Here is a 20,166-nt window from a genome sequence, read left to right as displayed (position 1 = left end):
AACTCGGAACAATGTAAATAGGGAATGAATGCCCCGCCCTTTAATGCAAACCCCATTATACCTGTTTTCATAGGACCCGTTTTGACCATCTGTCTGCCTGTGTCCATTTATGCCCATATATGGAGGTATCTGTATCTGTCTGTCTGTCGGCGTCCATTTTATGTCCATATATGGAGATCACTGCAGTTATAGTTCTGGGTCCATTTTATGCCCATATATGCCCATATATGGAGATATCTGTCTATCTGCGTCCATTTTATGCCCATATATGGAGATCTCTGTATCTGTCTGTGTCCCTTTTATGCCCGTATATGGAGATCTTTGTGATTCTGCGTCCATTGTATGCCCATATATGCCATATATGGAGATATCTGTTTATCTGCGTCCATTTTATGCCCATATATGAGATCTCTGTCGCTTTTTCAAACAGATGGTCAAAACGGGTCCTATGACAACAGGTATAATGGGGTTAGCATTAAAGGGGGAACCGGCACTGTGTCTGCAACACAGTCGGAGGCACAGACAGATACAGAGATCTCCATAATGGGAATAAAGGGACACAGACAAACAGATGGAGGAGGAGACAAACTTAATGCAAACCCCATTATACCTGTTGTCATAGGACCCGTTCTGTTTGCCTGTGTCCATTTATGCCCATATATGGAGATATCTGTATCTGTCTGTCTGCGTCCACTTTATGCCCATATATGGAGATCTTTGACCATCTGTTTGCCTGTGTCCATTTATGCCCATATATGGAGATATCTGTATCTGTCTGTCTGCATCCATTTTATGCCCATATATGGAGATCTATGCAGACACAGTGCCAGTTCCGGAAAATCCTGATGTCAGACATCAGAATCCGAACCTTTCGTGCTGGTTCCAGAAAATCGTGTATCGGTCGGGTCGAGGCCGAGCACTGCACTACCTGCTGCGGTGCAACCCCATGAATGCCCCACCCTTTAATGCAAACCCCAATATACCTGTTGTCATAGGACCCGTTTTGACCATCTGTTTGTCTTTGTCCACGTATGCCCATATATGAATATCTCTGCACACACAGTACCGGTTGCGGAAAACTCTGATGTCAGACATCAGCTCCGCATACGGGCATTCATTTTATTCCCATATATGGAGAACGCGCGTGCCGGTGGGACGAACGGTTCTCGAGATACGCGGATTACATACATACATACACACTCACAGAGATGTTTTGTTGACTCATGTACGTACGTGATGTCAGAGCCTTTTATGAAGTGTTGTCACCTGTGTCCATTTATGCCCATATATGGAGATATCTGTATCTGTCTGTCTGCGTCCATTTTTCTTTGACCATCTGTTTGCCTCTGTCCATTTATGTCCATATATGGAGATATCTGTATCTGTCTGTCTGCAATCCATTTTATGCCCATATATGGGGGCATTCATTTTATGCCCATATATGGAGAACGCGCGTGCCCGTGGGACGAACGGTTCTCGAGATACGCGGATTACATACATACATACACACACACTCACAGAGATTTTTTGTTGACTCATGTGGCGTACGTGATGTCAGAGCCTTTTATGAAGTGATGTCACAATGAGTCAGAGCTTTCGCCGATTTCCTCCGGAACAGCCTGATGTCAACAATCAACCCCGCATAAGGAGATTCCGAACGTTTCGCGCCGGTTCGGGAAAACCGCGCGTCGGGTCGGGTCGAGACCCGGCACTGCACTCCGTGCCGCGGCGGGGAACGCGCGTGCCGAATCTGAAGCCGGTGGGACGAACGGTTCTCAAGATACGCGGATTACAGACACACACACAGACAGACAGACAGACAGACACGCAGAGACTTCTCGCATTTATAGATAGATGGCGTCAGAGTATGACGTCAGAGTACTGCAGACAGACGGCAGACAAGCATTTGCTAAATGAATAGTTAGATAGATTTGGCCTATCTCTGTGGATCAGCTCTGTGATGACAGGCCATGTTTCTTAGTCGTCATTTGTTAATGTTCACCACTATGTTGCTGCCCTGTCGTTAGATGCTAAGATAACTAGCATAGTATAAAGTTCAGTTATTCCACCTCTGTACTCCTTCCACTGAATCTGCCAACCTCTCCAGGATAGGCTACGGTATATATCCTCAACATTAAACTTTAACTTGTGTCGATCGTCCTGCAGTTAGAAGAGTTGAGACATTACATTTTGTTTAAGCTGTTCTAGCAGATCTACAAGCTCAGATCTTGTAGATCTGCCTCTAATATTTGACAATTTGGCCATGTTTAATTCGTCATTTTAGAGGTATAACAAAGTCCTTAAATTGTCGCTTTATAAATGTGCAGATACCCTCTATACACTTAAACTGTATGTTGGTTTGTTTACTGTTGAGTGAGAAAACAATGTTGCACATTAAGCTAATCATCTGGGGACCCATGCAGCAGCAAAATAATTTGGGGACCCCCCTGGGGGTCCTGACCCACAGGTTGAGAACCACTGGGCTAGAGAAGTGCAGAATGAGGAGACATGCGAGAGTCACGAGCCAGGAAATAAAGACATAAAATTAATACGCCAACATACATTCTGACCTTTTAAGTCAATGTAACAAACAAACCTTTGGATCTCCGGACGTTTTTGGGGCCTGCCCTAGTTGATGTTGGGTGATATAATACAGTGTGTTATACATAGTGCAGTGTGACTGGGGTGATAAAGCAGTGTGACACATAGTGTGGGTGTTGGGTGAGAGAAAGCATAGCACTGTTGCCTATATTAGCTTAGTGACATTCAACATTTTACATTCTGCATACTAAAGCTGACATTTGACACTCAACTCAAACACAACAGCGGCTTATTCATTGTAGGCCAGTTAATACATCATGCTTCATGGTAAAGCATAATGTTCATCGGGAGCAGGTTAGGGGTTCAGTGTCTTTTGCTCGAGGACACTTCAACACACTACCTAGGACATACATGGGCAACTGGCGGCCGGGGGGCCACATGCGGCCCCCACCTTCACATAATGCGGCCCGCAGGTTAATACCGGAATACTGAATATATTACTGCTGGAGCTGGGGAAAGGACTGGAAACAGCGTCCCAGTTCCAGCTTCCCAGACGGCTGCTCTACCTCCTGAGCCACTGCCCCATTATCGGTATAGAAACGCAGACCATTTAATAAGGAACAGCTCTCACTCCGTCTTCCTCTCTCTCTCTCTCTCTCCTGCTCTCTTTCTCTATACCTCACCGCCTGTTGAGGGAAAGCTCGGGGGCAAATCGAATTCTGCCGGAGGCCCCGAAAGGCTCGGGCCGGCTCAGGAGACGGAGTGCGGCGTTATAGGCGCGAGAAAGGCTGGCGGCGTCAGAGGACATTGCAGCAGTAGCAGCAGCAGCAGTGCAGAAGCTGTACAGCGTAATAGTGATTAATGAATAAGATATGGGCTGCAGAGCCGAGACCGGTGTGTTTGTAGAAGCCTATCCCTCGGCCGTGTGTGTGTATGTGTGTGTTTGCACGTGCGAGCGAGCGTGTGTTTTGCATGCTCGTCCGCGGTGCGGGGGGTGATGATGATAAACCCATATGACCCATAGTCATAGTGTCTTCATAGTGACGGCCCGGCCAGGGACCACGTGAGGACTGGGTGCTGTGGGCGGGGAGAGGAGAGGAGAGGAGAGGGGATGCACTGTGCTGACAGCTGCCCTCTATAAATAAATGTTGCAGGCAGGGGGGGAGACACTGGGGAGAGAGAGAGAGAGACGGAACAAGGAAGCAGGGTAGAGCGACATCATGAAGTAGGAATGAAGGAGGGCGGGAGGGAGGGAGGGCTGCATAGTGAGAGATGGAGAGGAACAGTGAGTGGCCCGGGAGAACAAGTCACGATAAACTGGTGGGATGGAGGAGGACGATAGGGTTGATTGTGTGAGCGAGAGAGCTAGGCCTACATGTACAGTAGTGTGTGTGTGAGAGAGAGAGAGAGGTATGCAGTGTGGTTTCTGCCACGCTCCCCACTCATGACTCACTAGACATACTGTATGTCATCATGGCCCTGGCCAATCGGCGTGCCCGGTGTGGGGTCAGGTGACGTGACGAAGCATGCCACCTCTCGGAATGCGTTGCCTCCACAAAGGATATCATGTGTTTTGTCCCTCTGTCTCACTTTCTCTCCTCTTTATTTATTCATATTTATTGCTTTTTTCCCCTTTCTTTTCTTATGTGACCGTGTACACTTTGTACAGTGTTAAACATAATGTTACCATTTTGATGTACAATACCAGTTAGCTTAAATACCGTAGCTCAGTTTGATCTGCAGTGCCTTTGGCAGGTCTATTATCTTCTTACTCAGTCAGCTTCCTCCCTCTTGTTCTCGTTGTGTCCGTGTCTCATGCTGACTCAATGAAGTTCCTGCTAGAGAGCCACAAAACAAACAGAGACAAGCAGTTAATATGTCGAAGAAAGAGAGAGAAAGAATATTGGAGAAAATACCGTTGTTTGAAGCCGACAATTACGGCAGCTTTGGTAATAGGTTGTACTAACTAGATTGTATTCCACCGTGAATTGGTTCAAACATCAATCATGTATGAACAAATGCGTATACGTTTATTTGCAATACGCTGGAGGTATCCTCTGAACTTGGCCCCTGCCTTGCACTGCAGGCCGTTAGCCCCGGCGACAAGTGATTGAGGTGTATCAGTGAAACAGGTTCCTTTCACTTTCCTGTCTCCAGTTACATACCTTACCTGTGGTCCAGCACTGTGCATGGGGAGAGAGAGAGAGAGAGAGAGAGAGAGAGAGCGAGAGAGAGAGAGAGAGAGAGAGAGAGAGAGAGAGAGAGTGTGTGTGTGTGTGTGTGTGTGTGTGTGTGTGTGTGTGTGTGTGTGTGTGTGTGTGTGTGTGTGTGTGTGTGTGTGTGTGTGTGTGTGTGTGTGTGTGTGTGTGCGCGCGCGTGCGTGCGTGTGTGCGTGCTATGAGCCTTCTCCTCTGTCAAGAGGTAAGCTAAGGAGCCAGGGTTTAGTTTCTCTATCTTGGCACAGTCTGCACTGATCACCTGTCTGCATACGTACCTGACTGTGGTACAGTGCCTACCTGCATGTCTGTCTGTCTGTCTGTCTGTCTGTCTGTCTGTCTGTCTGCATGTCTGTCTGTCTGTCTGCATGTCTGTCTGCATGTCTGTCTGCATGTCTGTCTGTCTGTCTCCAATAGTTTGTCCTTCCATATGTTTGGAAGCTTATCTGCGCTGTCGGGGGGGGGGGGAACCTTGTAAGATTTACAAAAGTTTGCTTTAAAAATATATACTATATTTAAAGATTTACACAAATTTTCATGATTTTTCAAAAATTGCAGATCTACCAGCTCACAGTGCACTGCGAGCTTGTAGACCTGCAAATTTTTTTTACAGTTAGAGCATAAAATAATGGTTAAAGTGGTGAAAATCTAACGTAACAAATATTTTCAAATAGCCTAGGTATAAAAATAGGGCTGAAGTTTTATAATATAATCATCATGTATATCTGCAAAGTAACTAGTAACTAAAGTTTTCAAATACTGTAATTGTAGTGGAGTAAAAGTACAATATTTGGATCTGAGATGTAGTGGATAGTACTTAAATAAATCTTCTTCGTTATTTTACACCACTGATTACTATTCTACAGAGAGTTGGTCACAGCTTATCAAATGAAGTGTTTGTTGTTCTAGTGTCTGTTAATCTCTGTCCGCCTGCATTATGTGTAGTCAACAGTATGTGTGCTTTGGAGAGACTGGAGAGTGTATGGGAACCTTGGAAATACACATGTCAAGTCAATTTGACATGTCAGGCTCTAAAATGTGTCACCTGAAATTCTCAATGCAGCACAAGCACAACCTGCACTGCAGCGAGGGATTCTATAGGAGGCAACAAACGAATAAATGAAGCTTTATTCTTAGATATGTGATGTCTGCTCTCTGTCTTTCACAAATGCTCTGTCTTTCAAATTTAACTCGGCGGGTTTATTATTACTTTCACAGGGACACGTGACGTTGAGTATGTACAACTGGGCCGTTCATTAGTAGCACTCACGCCGGATGCTGTCATTGCAAATTCATGCATGTTTCGGGCCTAAAAATATAAAAGTAATTGTGTAATTTGGAGGTGTTGCTGGATGGGCCATATAACCAGCGGGTTCACCATGTGCACACTCGAGCACATGTACACACACACACACACACACACACACACACACACACACACACACACACACACACACACACACACACACACACACACACATACAGTTCATCACACACATCAGCTCACATAGGAAGCTTCTCTCTGACTTCCTCTATTTCTGCTTGTATAGCAAACTTTTCATAGTCACAGGCAGAATTGCACAAGACACGTTTCCGCGAGAAGTCACATGCTGCCTAGTAGCCGAGTGTGTATTGTGTGTACTTGATTTTAGAATGAAAATATTCAGTTATTTTGTTAAACGGTGTGTAAATCTTCTTCATTCATATCATTTCTCAAATTTGGAAATCCCCCAGATGTCTGGCAGTTGGCAGCCTTATCCGTCAATAATTGGCAACATGCTGTGTAAATACCTACATAGTGATTGTTCATTTTACACCCTCTCACAAAGCTCTTGTAGACAAAGTGACTTTGAGCATCACTGTACCAGGTACAGTATCTGATACTGCCTGGGGACCTTTGGTGTGCCCCTGAGAAGGGTCAAGTGTGCCCCTTGAAACTGCTTGAAAGCCAGTATTGTATTTATCATTTTAAAACTGATTTAAACTAGTGAAAACAGACGTCTACAAGCATCGACATCTACAAGCACACAACGCCTCGCGGTGCGAGGCGTTGTGTGCTTGTAGATCTGCTGTTTTTACTACTGTTGTGCGACAGCCTTGTATGATGAAGCAGGGCTTTACCTTGCGAAGAAACTTACAAATTTGAAACTTGGAGATTTCTTCCCGACAGTGACGACACACCCCCGTATTATGTTGGCGTGCCCATGGATTCTTGGGACATGAAAAGTGTGCCCATGCAGAAAAAAGGTTGAGAAACACTGCAGTATCACACGTCACATGTGGTTTAATACACCGCTAGTATTTTACAAAACTGTGTCAACAGATGGTCCCAGTGGTTAAAGCTGTGTACACCTCACAGACTTCATCTGTCACTCCTGTCTACCGTGTCTGCCTCTTGGGTCTGATATACTATCCCAATAATCATAAAACACCATGCACATGTTTTCCGCCAGTGTTTCTGTCTCTGTCTGTGGCAGGGACGTGCAGAGAATGTTAGAGAGAAAGGGGTTGACATTTCTAAAAGGGCCCTTTGGTGAAAATACAGAAAATAGCAGACCTCCAAGCTCACAACGCGTCGCAGTGCAACACGTTGTGAGCTTGGAGGTCGGCTATTTTCAATGCTTGATTTCTACACAGAGAGGGCAATTCATTCAACATAAGATGCTGCGTTCTAGTTCAGGAGAGTTTGGACAAGGCAATTCTCTTGAATGTTGCCATCAGGTATGGCAGGGAAAGGGCAGCATTTTCATAAACTGCATTCATGGTCTAGAGAGGGCATTTCTTACAGACAGATAAAAAGGCAGGGGCTCAAGCCCCCTTTGATGTCTATGTCTATTGTGTGCACGTGCCTGGTCTGTGGATATCCCTGGGCTCTCTGTCTGACTTTGAATCTCCCTCTTGTCGTCTGCAGCCTCTAGCACGGTGGTGCAACCTCCAGCCCAAAGATGCCGCCAAGATGCCAGAGAGTGCGTGGAAGCTGGTCTTCTACACCATGTCCTGGTCCTACAGCACCTACCTGCTCTTCTTCACCTCCTACAATTTCTTCTATGACCCCCCTTCCGTCTTCTATGGTGAGAGCGAGACACGTCATTTGAGGCGTCATTTGATATGTACAAGTGGCAGGCATTGCCAATAAGGCTTGCCCGCCTGCCCCCGGCAGGTAAATAAAACCTTCGGGGCAGGTGAAGTTTGCTTTCAGGTTGCCCGAACCGGGCAAGTGCTCATTTGAGAGGGGACGCAACAGCCTATAAACACAACACCAGATATCTGTCTAAACACCTGAACGTGGCCAGCGCGCTCTGTCTTCTGGTCTGTGGAATGTAACAAGTGTGAAACCATAGACATATTCAATCATAGCTATATGGATTTGGAGCTATTGAGGTATGACATTTTTTTATCGCACAGCCCATGAAAGTTAAAAGAAAATCAGTGTTACATTGAGCGGTAATTAAAATCTACCAATCATTTTATAATGGACAATTTACTTTTCAGGCAAGTGGACATGACCTTCGGGCAAGTAGTAGTGCCTCTGAGACCTTAGTGTCAACCCCTGAGTGGAGCACTTTCGTTCAGCATTTTGCTTAAGTCAAAATTTAAATTAAAGTAGGATTTCACATACTGAGACAGTCCTCAGTCACATGAAAAAGGGATCATCAGCTGTCATTGACAAAACAAAACAAATATCATGGTCCATAATATTAGACGTGTATTTAGTGCCAACTAAATAAAGTGTCCATTTGCACTGTGGTTAAGGTAGCCACAAGGTAGATGAGGAGAGAAAGTATTTATAATGGAATCTTAACAGTTAAGGCTGCCAATGCTCTTTTCCCACACATGCTTTGTGTTGTAAAAATGTTGTTGGCGAGCTTTGATTATTCAAAACAGAAGTCTCATTTGTGTTTTGTGTGATTTGCATTGCTCTTATTTCATGGGAGCGCCTTAAAACGCATCCACTGGTAAAGGCACATCTATTTGGAATGTATTTATGTCAGATGAATTAGATGAGGATTTGAGGTAAACGAAGGGAGAGGGGCAAAGAGGATGAAGGAGATGGGGGGAGGGGGTGAAGGTTGTAGGTATGAATAGGCATTAGGGATGGGACGATAAGCGATATTATCGTTTATCGTGATAAAAAACCACGATAATCGTATCGCGGAGATTTAATTTATCGTGATATCGTCCTCCGTCATGCACTGGGATCAATTCACCTTTTATTTGCCGAGCTGCATATCCGGTACCACTTAAACCCTCTATTATTCGTAAAAGGTACTTATAATATACGTACTTGATACAAGTCTTTTTTTCACTCTCTATTAAATGTCTTTGCCAAAAAATAGCCGATCTACAAGCTCACAACGCGTAGCGTTGCGACACGCTGTGAGCTTGTAGATCTGCTATTTTTTGGCAAACGTTCCGCCCCAGGATAATGGATGTTGGGGACATTTTGTGATAATATCGTAAATCGTGATTTCTTTGGTCACAATAATCGGGATATGAAATTGTCATATTGTCCCATCCCTAATAGGCACATAGGGAAGTAGGGAGGAGGGGGATGTAAGGATGAGTGGATGTTGGGATAAAAGGATGAATGGATGTAAGGATGAGGTAGAAGAAGAGATGAAGGGGTGTGTGGTTGAGGGGAGGGGGTGGAGCACTTGTGAATCCAGAAGCAGGTGAGGGTTGGTGGTTCCAATGAACCAAGAATGAAACATGAGTATTTGGTAGGGGTGTAGCGATACATTTTAACAACGATACGATACGCATCACGATACATGGTTAACGATACGATACATGAACGATATTGGTTCATTCATGCGATACGATACGATTCGATTCAATGATTTAAAATCGATATAGTAACTATTTAGCAAAGAAATTAAATCTGTGTAAAACATGTAAAATATCTATTATTATGGAAGTAAACACTGTGATTGTCTAGCAAATACATGGACATTATATTTCAACAAATATGGACAAACCCACCTTGACATGAACACAGAGATTACATACATTTATCGATAGACCAAGATAGCTATATGGAATGGAAAGGTAATCTTTTTCATTTTCCATCTTAAAATTGCACAAATACTTAGTTTCCATACAATCAATTATTTGCATTGCAAAATGATTCAATACCGATTACCGCATTTTAAAGCGATACGATACGATACAAAGCCAAAACGGTACGATATTTTGCTTTTGCAAACGATATAGTAGAATGATCATTGCAAATTAAAACCGATTTTTCGATTCAGTTACTATATCGTTACACCCCTAGTATTTGACTTTGGGGTCCAATCGGTCATAGAGCTGTGACGAGGAGTGAACCTGCAGCTATAGTTGACAGGCATTCAGAAGTGTGTTACAGTACTGTAGCGTACGCCTACTCAGTTTGGCTCACAACAACATTTGAAAGTTAATCGGCTGCAAAACGAAAGGAGTGTGGACACTCTGACAGTTAAATAAACACTGAGGATTTATCTCTGTAGTAATGTGGGAGAGACCAGTGGTTCTCAAAGTGGGCTTCTTTATATAAAAAATACAAAAATATGGATTCACTGTTTGCTATAATCATATATGCTTATTTATATACTGTAGAGAATCATGTATGTTCAGAAAGAATCCCCAGAATATGTATTCAAATCATGTTTATAAATATAATTATGTATTATTATTGGTGATGCTCCTGCTCACCATGTGGGGCTAATAACCTACTTACTGTACCTACATTGTGTACATAAAGATATCGTTTCCCGTTTCCTGTTTATACTGAAGAAGACCAAAGAGGGTTGAAACATCTATCTGTGCTGCTTTGGTGTCATCAATACATTTGGAGCTATCAAAAGTGAGTTGCTGCGAGCCCCCCCTTTTCTGTTCCTAGTAGCACTGCTTTGGCAGTTTTGGCTCAGCACCAAACAACAGAGGATGTGCGTTATCTATTTTTTTAAATTTCAATCTCAAAGTGGGGCTGCCATGGTGCGCTAGGGGGGCCAATTGGAAAGGAAAGGGAAATAGTATCAATTCATAAGACAGTTTACCCACATTCAACCGTGGTGTCTCTCCTTTGGGCATGTCATTATTGTCCAAACTATTTTTGCAATAGGTGTCCTGCAGCCAGAGGCTATGGATATTTGGAGGTCCTTGACATAGAAACCCCTGGGATAGATATGGGATATGTAATTTAGGTCCTCTACAATGGCTCCCTATCTCTCTCAGGCTGGTAGTCCTAAGCCACTGATGATTTCTAATAGCCTCTTGTTTCTGTTGCATCAGGCCTGGAGGTGTGTGAGGGCTTCGATCCAGGCCCCGGTCCCCTCTGAGAGGCGCTAACGCAATCCTATAGCTGACAACTGGGCTTCATCTTTAAAAGCCACATCACTCCTAATAGCCTGTCAGCCCGAGATGTGTACAGGAACAACTTAATGTGACTGGACACTCTCACTCAGAGAGAGGCTCAGAGGAGAGAGAGGGAGGGAGAGAGGCAGAGTGAGAGGACTAGAGTGTGTGTGTGTTTGTGTGTGTGTGTGTGTGTGTGTGTGTGTGTGTGTGTGTGTGTGTGTGTGTGTGTGTGTGTGTGTGTGTGTGTGTGTGTGTGTGTGTGTGTGTGTGTGTGTGTCTAGCTATACTTATGGGGACTAAAAGCATGTTCACACACTCACATGCAGGGGACACAGTCACATGTGGGGACAAAATTGTAGGTCCCCATAACGGAAAGGGTTAGGGTAAGGCCACAGGAAATGAATGGAAGTCAATATAATGTCCCCAAAAGTGATGCATTCCTATCTGGTGTGTGTGTGTGTGTGTGTGTGTGTGTGTGTGTGTGTGTGTGTGTGTGTGTGTGTGTGTGTGTGTGTGTGTGTGTGTGTGTGTGTGTGTGTGTGTGTGTGTGTGTGTGTGTGTGTGTGTGTGTGTGTGTGTGTGTGAGAGAGAGAGAGCGACAGAGAGATATATAGATGGATCTGAGCCACCAGATAGGGGAGGGTGGCAAGATTAAGAGAAATGGAAGTGAGCAGCAGAATCATAGGAGGAGTGGGAAGAGAGTGGACAGAGTTATAAACCGTAGTGAGAAAAGAGTGCATAGTAGAGGAGAGATAAGAGAGGTAGTGGCTTCGCCGCTACGATGCAGGTATAGCGGCCTCTCTTTCAATGTTTAATGACGGAAGGTCCGATCAATAAACATCGCACAAGGTCCGAATGTAACCCCATCCTACTGGAGAGACAAAAGTTACTCTAGTGGCCAAGGAGGAACTTTCCGTCGGTCCGTCTGTCCATCTGATAAGGTTTACGGGACTGAGCTTTTCCCCAGGCAACCAGCAGAGTCATTTGGTCTCTCTGCCAGAAGGGCCTTAGCAGCGTTCTTTAATCCTCAGGAGAGGAGAGAACCTGATATGCACCCTCCTCCTCGGCCAGCCCAACTGGCCCTTCACATCTGCTATTCCCCCCGGAAGTCACTGTATATAGCTGTGTCTGGTCATGTTTGTGTGTGTGACTGTTTGTGTGTGTGTGTGTGTGTGTGTGTATGTGTGTGTGTGTGTGTGTGTGTGTGTGCGTGCGTGCGTGCGTGCGTGCGTGCGTGCGTGTGTGTTGCAGCCATTCCGATGTACTTGTTTATGAGTTCTAGGAAAGTGTCTACGACCTGTGTGGGGGGCGGCGTATCTATATGTATTTGTCTGGTGTATATTCATTACTCTCCTACCTTTCCTATGCAGCAAGGTCATAATCTCTATAGCAGGGGTTCCCAAACATTTTTGTCTCAGGGCACCCCACGATTTTTTTTTAACCCGAGGCACCCCTACATTATAATTTTCACTTCCAGCACCTTATATTTATAGTATATCGTCATTGTCGGGTGGAAACCGTGTATGTCCAAAACCGTTCGTTTTGTATTTATCATCTATAAAATGTACTAAACTAGTGAAAACAGCAGATCTACAAGCACACAACGCCTCGCATCGCGAGGCGTTGTGTGTGCTTGTAGATCGGCTATTTTCACTAGTTTTGTGCGACAGTCTTCTATGGTGAAGCAGGGCTTTACTTTACCAAAAGACGTACACATTTGAAACTTGGAGATACGAGGTTTCTGCCCGACAGTGGCACTCCAGGGTGCCCCGTCACCCACTTTGAAAACTCCTGCTCTATAGATTACCCAGAAACAATAACAATCCCAGTAGTTCCTTCCTAAAAACCTGTTGTAATCTACAGCATGTCATTGATTTCACTGTGTGGCGTATTACTGGGATCTCTGTTTGTGTCAGTCACACCGAATGCCAGTGTTGGAAGAAGAGCTGGAAATAAGTAAAAATACTCTGCTCAGGAGAATAAAAGAATACATATTAAACATTGTTTTCTGCTGTGTTGCTTTTCGATGTGTACGGCTGTACGCTGTATAATCTTATCGAGGTATCTAAAGAGCACAAAGCACGTTTCTGAACTAGCTAGTGTCGCGAGACTGTCCACCATTTCCTCTCTGGAAACAAAGGTCTCAATCTTTCATAAATCGTGTTTGTTCATGCGCTGGTCCTGCCGGCTCCATTCACTACCATGTACTGGTATCTCATCACACTTCTGGTGCGAGTTCGCCACCCATGAGCGTTATGGCACATCCCCGGCTTGCAGCACATCCCTTCCTTTCATTAGCTTCCTTGTAGGAAACACAGAAGGCTTTTTTCTTATTTCCACACAACAGCTCTAAGGTATATGGTTCAATTAAAAAAGATTAGTGGTATTCCCCTTTAAGGCTCTTGTACAAGGCATATAGCAGTAGAGATGAACAGCTTGTCTCTCCCCATCTTGAGGCTGCATCAGTCTCCAGTCAACAATTACATGTATCTGTTTGAGTTTCACACAGCACAAATTCTGTGTCAAAATTTGCCAAATCTTAGGAGTGCCTACCATTAAACCAGGGGTCTTCAACAGGGGGTCCGGGACCCCTAGGGGGTCCTCAGAGTTACTACAGGGGGTCCTCCAAATCTTCCAATCCTTTTTATATTAACAACTTGAACCCTATAGTGTCCATAGTCTTGAGAACTGTAGCCAAAAATAGCAGATCTGCAAGCTCACAACGCCTCGCGCTGCGAGGCGTTGTGAGCTTGTAGATCGGCTATTTTCGGCAAAGAGGTTTGGTGTAGAGGGGGAAAAGAGCAAACTAAGTACAGAGTAAAAGGTCAAGTTTATTAAGTATTGACGGTTCAAGTGGTTAAATATCTAAAAACACAAATTGACATGAATAAAAAATACACTGATGATTGTGCTGTCAAATGATGAAACTAAATGGAATCTTTGAAAAGGTTGTGGGGGTCCCTGCTTCATCTCTCTCTCAACTAAGGGGTCCTTGGCCTGAAAACGTTAAAGACCCCTGCATTAAACCATAGCATCTCTGTTTTGAGTCTGACATCAGGTTTGCCTGATGTCAGATCCCTCACTCTCCCTGCCTTGGCTTTCCTGTCATTCTTCTCTGTACTCTAAATAAAAAGCATCAAATGCCAAAAAACATCTCTCGTTCCTCCACTTCTCCTCCCCTCCGTGACTGAATTCATTTTCATGAGATGAGAGTAGCTTGCTTAGGGACCTCAGCTTTCCCCCTGGTCACTTCTTTTTGACATGAAAAGCTCTTTCATATCATGGCCCTAATGCAGGGGTTTTCAAAGTGGGTGACGGGGCACCTTGGGGTGCCGCGGCGGCAGTCCAGGGGTGCCGCGACATCATTTGATAATATTTGGAATTTATTTGGACACTTGAAAAAATATTTAGTATCATTTTAAACTTGAAGTAATTTTCAGTTCTAACCAAAATGGCTATTATCTCAACGTTTTCCTCACAACATAATCACTAAAATATCGTCACTGTAGGGCAGAAACCTTATATCTCCAAGTTTCAAATGTGTATGTCTTTTGGTAAAGCAAAGCCCTGCTTCATCATACAAGACTGTCGCACAAAACTAGTGAAAACAGCCGATCTACAAGCACACAACGCCTCGCGATGCGAGGCGTTGTGTGCTTGTAGATCTGCTGTTTTCACTAGTTTAGTACATTTTTTAGATGATAAATAGAAATCGAAAGGTTTTGGACATACAAGGTTTCCACCCGACAACGACGATATGCTATAAATATAAGGTGCTGGGAGTGAAAATTATAATGTAAGGGTGCCTCAGATTAAAAAAAATATTCATGGGGTGCCCTGAGACAAAAAGGTTTGGGAACCCCTGCCCTAATGTCCACGCGTCTCCTTCCCTTGTCCCCTACAGACTGGAAGAGCGGTATGTCCGTACCCACAGACATCGCCATAGCCTACCTGATCCAGGGCAGCTTCTATGGTCACTCCATCTATGCCACAGTCTACATGGACTCTTGGAGAAAAGACTCCACCGTCATGGTGGTGCACCACGTCATCACTCTGGCACTAATCAGCTTCTCCTATGCCTTCAGGTATGGTCTGTTTGATGTTCTGGCCAGGGGCGTCACAAGGGGGGGGGAAGTGGGACTGAGTTACTATAGGGCCCAAGTTGGAGGGGCCTTAATTATTTTGTGCTTTAGCTATTGAAAAATATCAGATCTACAAGCTCACAGCGCGACACCGAGTGCCACGCTGTCGTGAAAATCTGTGCAAATCTTTGAATATATTTCTTTTTTAAGCGAACATTTGTAACTGAAATTTTACTTCTGGGGGGGGTCCCTGGAACTTAATATTTTGAGATGGGGTCCGTGGCCAAATACCGTACATATCATTTTCACATGAAAAAGTCTGAGCACCACTGACACAGAAACATTTGAAGGATTTGAAATATTCAAAGACACATTTTCACAATTTTTCAAAAATAGCAGATCTACAAGCTTGCATCGCGGCACTCAGTGCCGTGCTGTGAGCTTGTATATCTTCTATTTTTCAATAGTCAAAGCACAAAATAACGCGTAATAATGCGTTCCCAGTCTAAATGGGTTAAACCCCCTCCCCCTATGATGAACATTCAAGGGGGGCCCGCAGTGAATCCTTGTACCCAGGGCAGAGAATTTGGTGCGACACCCCTGGTTCTGGCATTGAGATAAATGTACCTTATTTTCACACTTGTGGCTTTTAGATGAGTGAAATGGATTTTGAATGGGTTTCATGACAGCTACAAATAACATCGCACATCTTTCACTGCAATGCCCAATGGGAAAATAATAGACAAATGCCTAAATTGGAGTTGTTAGGTTGCCACCTGACTGCAATGTGCCTAATGTGTACTTAGGGAAAGCAGCATATCGTCGTTGTCGGGTGGAAACCTTGTATGTCCAAGACCGTTCGTTTTGTATATATCATTTTAAAAATGAACTAAACTAGTGAAAATAGCAGATCTACAAGCACACAACGCCTCGCACCGCGAGGCGTTGTGTGCTTGTGGATCGGCTGTTTTCACTACTTTTGTGCGACAGCCTTGGATGATGAAGCAGGGCTTTACTTGGTGAAAAAACGTACAAACTTGAAACTTGGAGATACAAGGTTTCTTCCCGACAGTGACAATATGGTTAATTTGGTTAAATCATTACAGCATAATGCAAATTGATGGATGCAATTACAGCCATCTGCTTTTGTGCAAAGAAGGGCAATTCATGGAGAATGTGCGATACCGAACCAAAGGTATCCAGCAAGACTGAACAGGAAACCTGATAAGGCGGTGATGTGAACCGCTCCAGTGTTCAAGGTTGCTATAATCAAATAAGCCCGAAATGCACAGCAACCGACAGGAAATGGACTGAGACGAGTTTTTCTTTGTCATTCAGGAATCTAAACCTGCGAGCGAAAGTTATGACTGTCTTTGAAAAATAGTGTTGTGATAGCGAATCCCCTGTTGTGATCCTAAAAGCTCTCCTCTATTAAGGTAGCGGCCGTTCATTCAGTTGAATTACTCATCTGTAAGCGAGCATGAGCTCAGAGAGCACAAGAGGCACCAAGGCAGCATCACATGGCATGTTCTAAAGTTTATTTAGCAACATGCAGAGAACATGTACCTGTTGCACAAACCTCATGATGTGACCACAAGATAGCATGTGAGTCATAGCTGATACAGAAGCAGGCAAGATAGGATTGGAATAGGAATAGATAGAAACCAAGATGATAACAGATGCGGTTACTAACTACATGCTTAGGCTTACAGTAGAAAACGCCAACACAGATACTGGGATGTGGGCCGAGCCACAGCCATCTTACAACACATCAGGACATTGACCTTATCATCTTTTGCTGACCACATAATTTTAGAACATTTCCGGTATTTAGTGCTGTGTTCTTCTGTATCTATCACTTCTCTAATACCAATGCTTCAATATTAGGTCCATACGTTATTTAGGAAGGTCACTGAGCATTAACAGTGTTTGGTGGATGACCCTTGGCATCTACTGTGCCTAATGACACCCATGTAGGCGGTGTGTACTTACTTATTTACTTACTTACCTACGCCTATTACCCCTTTCCGGGGCTTAGGCCGCCAACAAGAGTTCTCCAATTGGTCCAGTTGGTCCTGAGCCAACATCTCAAGCTGTGTGGCCCATGTTCTTGGCATCTGCCTCCAGGTGTTTCGTGGCGGTGTGTACCATCCTACAAAAAAGGATGAGCATTTCAAACTCTCCTGTAGCCCGGAGTTATGCAGGAACTCAGTTTCCCATTATGCTCATAGAGACTTTTAAAATTACATACTGTATAAAAGTCAGTTTCCCCCAAAATATCACATATGCCCTTTGTACTCCAAGCCCTCGAAACGAGCAATGCAAACTTCCCCATTTACATTTACTCCATTAGTGAAGTGTGTATGTGATTGGTTGAGAATAAATAGAAGCATCTAGAGCTCAGCAACTGCGATGAGTTTTCTGGCGGAACTTGCTCTGCAATGGGTAAGAAAGAATGTCCACTGTTGTTATTTTTCTCCGTTTACAAAACGTCTATAATATAATTGACATGTATCTCTCCTCAGATATCACAACGTCGGTGTTCTTGTATTGTTCCTGCATGACATCAACGACATCCAGCTGGAGTTCAGCAAGCTCAACATCTACCTGAAGTCCAGAGGAGGAGGCTACTACCTCCTCAATGACATCCTGTCCAACATGGGCTCTGTTAGCTTCAGCATCACCTGGTGAGCATCTCTCATTCTCTCTCTGTTAGCTTCAGCATCACCTGGTGAGCATCTCTCATTCTCTCTCTGTTAGCTTCAGCATCACCTGGTGAGCAGCTCTCATTCTCTCTTGCCAACCTCACGCTAAGCCTGTCACAACTCACAATTATTACATTTGTCTAAACGCAATTCATTTAAAAAATAGTGGAAATAGCAGATCTACAAGCCACACCGTTGTGAGCTTGTAGATCGGCTATTTCCACTATCAATGTTCTTTTTACAGTATTAAGTTGTCAAATATGTCAGACATTTCTTCGTATATTTAGGTTATGTGTCACATCTGCCATGTGCAACTTCAAAACCTAAAAGCCAAAAAGAAATGTAATTGTCAACAACAAAACACAATTAAATCGTTAATCGCAATCATTTGAGTGACAATTAATTGTCAAAATGTCATAATCGTGACAGCCCTACTTCATGCTTTGTTTCCCCTTCTGTCTCAAAATGTTCTCCTCTTTCCTTTGGGCCCTATTTTAAAGTGTTAGTTCAGATGTTTTGGCATAAAGCTGTAGGAAATACTTGCCACTTAACATAGTGGTTGCAAAGTGGTTTCTGTTGAATATGAAGTAGTTCCAATGGGGTGGGGGCCATTTGGCGTGGCCCACTCATTAAAAATAGATGAATCCACAAAACTAGCGTCATTTGTATTGTTGACCCTATTTCTACCGTATAGCGCTAGCCTCGTTCTGGTCAGCTGACTGCAGAGCACCTTGTTTTGGGGGCGTACGCTGCAGCGGCGTAGTGATACTGGACACAAAGAATAGTACCATGATGTGACAGAGGGGTCAAAGTTGAACGAAGCTAGCGCTATACGGTAGAAATAGGTCAACAATACAAACGACACTAGTTTTGTGGATTAATCTATTTTTAATGAGTGGGCCACGGGCCCCGCCAAATCACCGGAACTACTTTATATTCATCAGAAACTGACCAGAACTCTGACCACGGGACTCTGGCAATCATTTAAAACCTTTGCAACCACTACTGTATATTAATGGCAAGTATTTCCTACAGCTTTATATAAAGAAATCTGAACTAACACAACAACAGGGGAACTGTGCGCTAGCGCCACTGCGCATGGTGTCAAGTTGCGCAACGGTCCTATCTAGAAGACGCAAAAATGTGGGACGCAAAAACCTCATCCAGCCCCGTTTGCTGACTGTGACTGGTAAACTCTCTCCCTTGCTGCTGATGAACTGCCATGTGATGTGTGGCATTGAGTGCTTGACCACTTCTCCATTTCTCTCTATCAGACACACTCCTTGCCTCTTTCACTCTGTCTCTGTCATTGTCTCAGTACAATACGTCTCTCTGTCTTACTCTTTATTTCCAACACCGCTCTGAAGTCTCAGTGAAGACAAGCTAAGATTTATACCAAAACGTTTAAGCCTGCCTCTCTCTCTCTCTCTCTCTCCCTCTCTCTCTCTCTCTCTCTCTCTCTCTCTCTCCCTCCCTCCCTCTCTCTCTCTCTCTCTCTCTCTCTCTCTCTCTCCTCTCTCTCTCTCTCTCTCTCTCCCTCTCTCTCTCTCTCTCCCTGCCAGGTTCTGGTTCCGTCTCTACTGGTTTCCATTGAAGGTGCTTTATGCCACCTGTGTGTCCAGCCTCCAGTCTGTCCCCAACATCCCCTTCTACTTCTTCTTCAACGCCCTGCTCCTGGCCCTGCTTCTAATGAACATCTATTGGTTCCTGGTGAGGAGGACACACGCGCGCACGCATGCACACACTAGGGATGGGACGATGATGAGCGATATTATCGTTTATCGTGATAAAAAACACTCGCGATAATCGTATCGTGGAGATTTAATTTATCGTGATATCGTACTCCGTCTTGCACTGGGATCAATTCACCTTGTATTTGCCGAGCTGCATATCCCAGGTACCACTTAAACCTTCTATAATTTGTAAAAGGTGCTTATAATATACGTACTTGATAGTCTTTTTTTCACTCTCTATCAAATGTCTTTGCCAAAAAATAGGCCATCTACAAGCTGCTTGTAGATCTGCAATTTTTTGGCAAATGTTCCGCCCCAGGATAATGGATTTTGATTATCGCGATAATATTGTAAATCGCGATTTCTTTTGTGAAAATAATCGTGTCCCCATCCCTAGCACACACACACGCGCACACACGCACGCACGCACGCACACACACACACACACACACACACACACACACACACACACACACACACACACACACACACACACACACACACACACACACACATGCAGTATATCTATTTTTTACATATATATATATTT

At 44.2% G+C, this 20,166-nt stretch overlaps 1 protein-coding gene across 1 annotated transcript in view; it reads left to right on the top strand.

Annotated features, from left to right (window-relative positions):
* The window catches only part of cers1 (ceramide synthase 1), a gene marked incomplete at both ends in the record, with an annotated part of 57,740 nt that overhangs the window by 29,870 nt on the left and 7,704 nt on the right, over positions 1 to 20,166 (top strand). The window contains 4 exons of the mRNA XM_080730318.1: positions 7,669 to 7,828; positions 15,001 to 15,181; positions 17,704 to 17,865; positions 19,446 to 19,593. Coding sequence (XP_080586444.1) covers positions 7,669 to 7,828; positions 15,001 to 15,181; positions 17,704 to 17,865; positions 19,446 to 19,593 — 651 coding nt within the window. The remainder of the gene's footprint in view (positions 1 to 7,668; positions 7,829 to 15,000; positions 15,182 to 17,703; positions 17,866 to 19,445; positions 19,594 to 20,166) is intronic.

This window comes from Nannobrachium achirus, assembly GCF_963921795.1.
Source record: "Nannobrachium achirus genome assembly, chromosome: 1".
Taxonomy (NCBI): domain Eukaryota; kingdom Metazoa; phylum Chordata; class Actinopteri; order Myctophiformes; family Myctophidae; genus Nannobrachium; species Nannobrachium achirus.
Note: the sequence above shows the minus strand (reverse complement) of the source record. Positions and strands in the feature narration are given on the sequence as shown.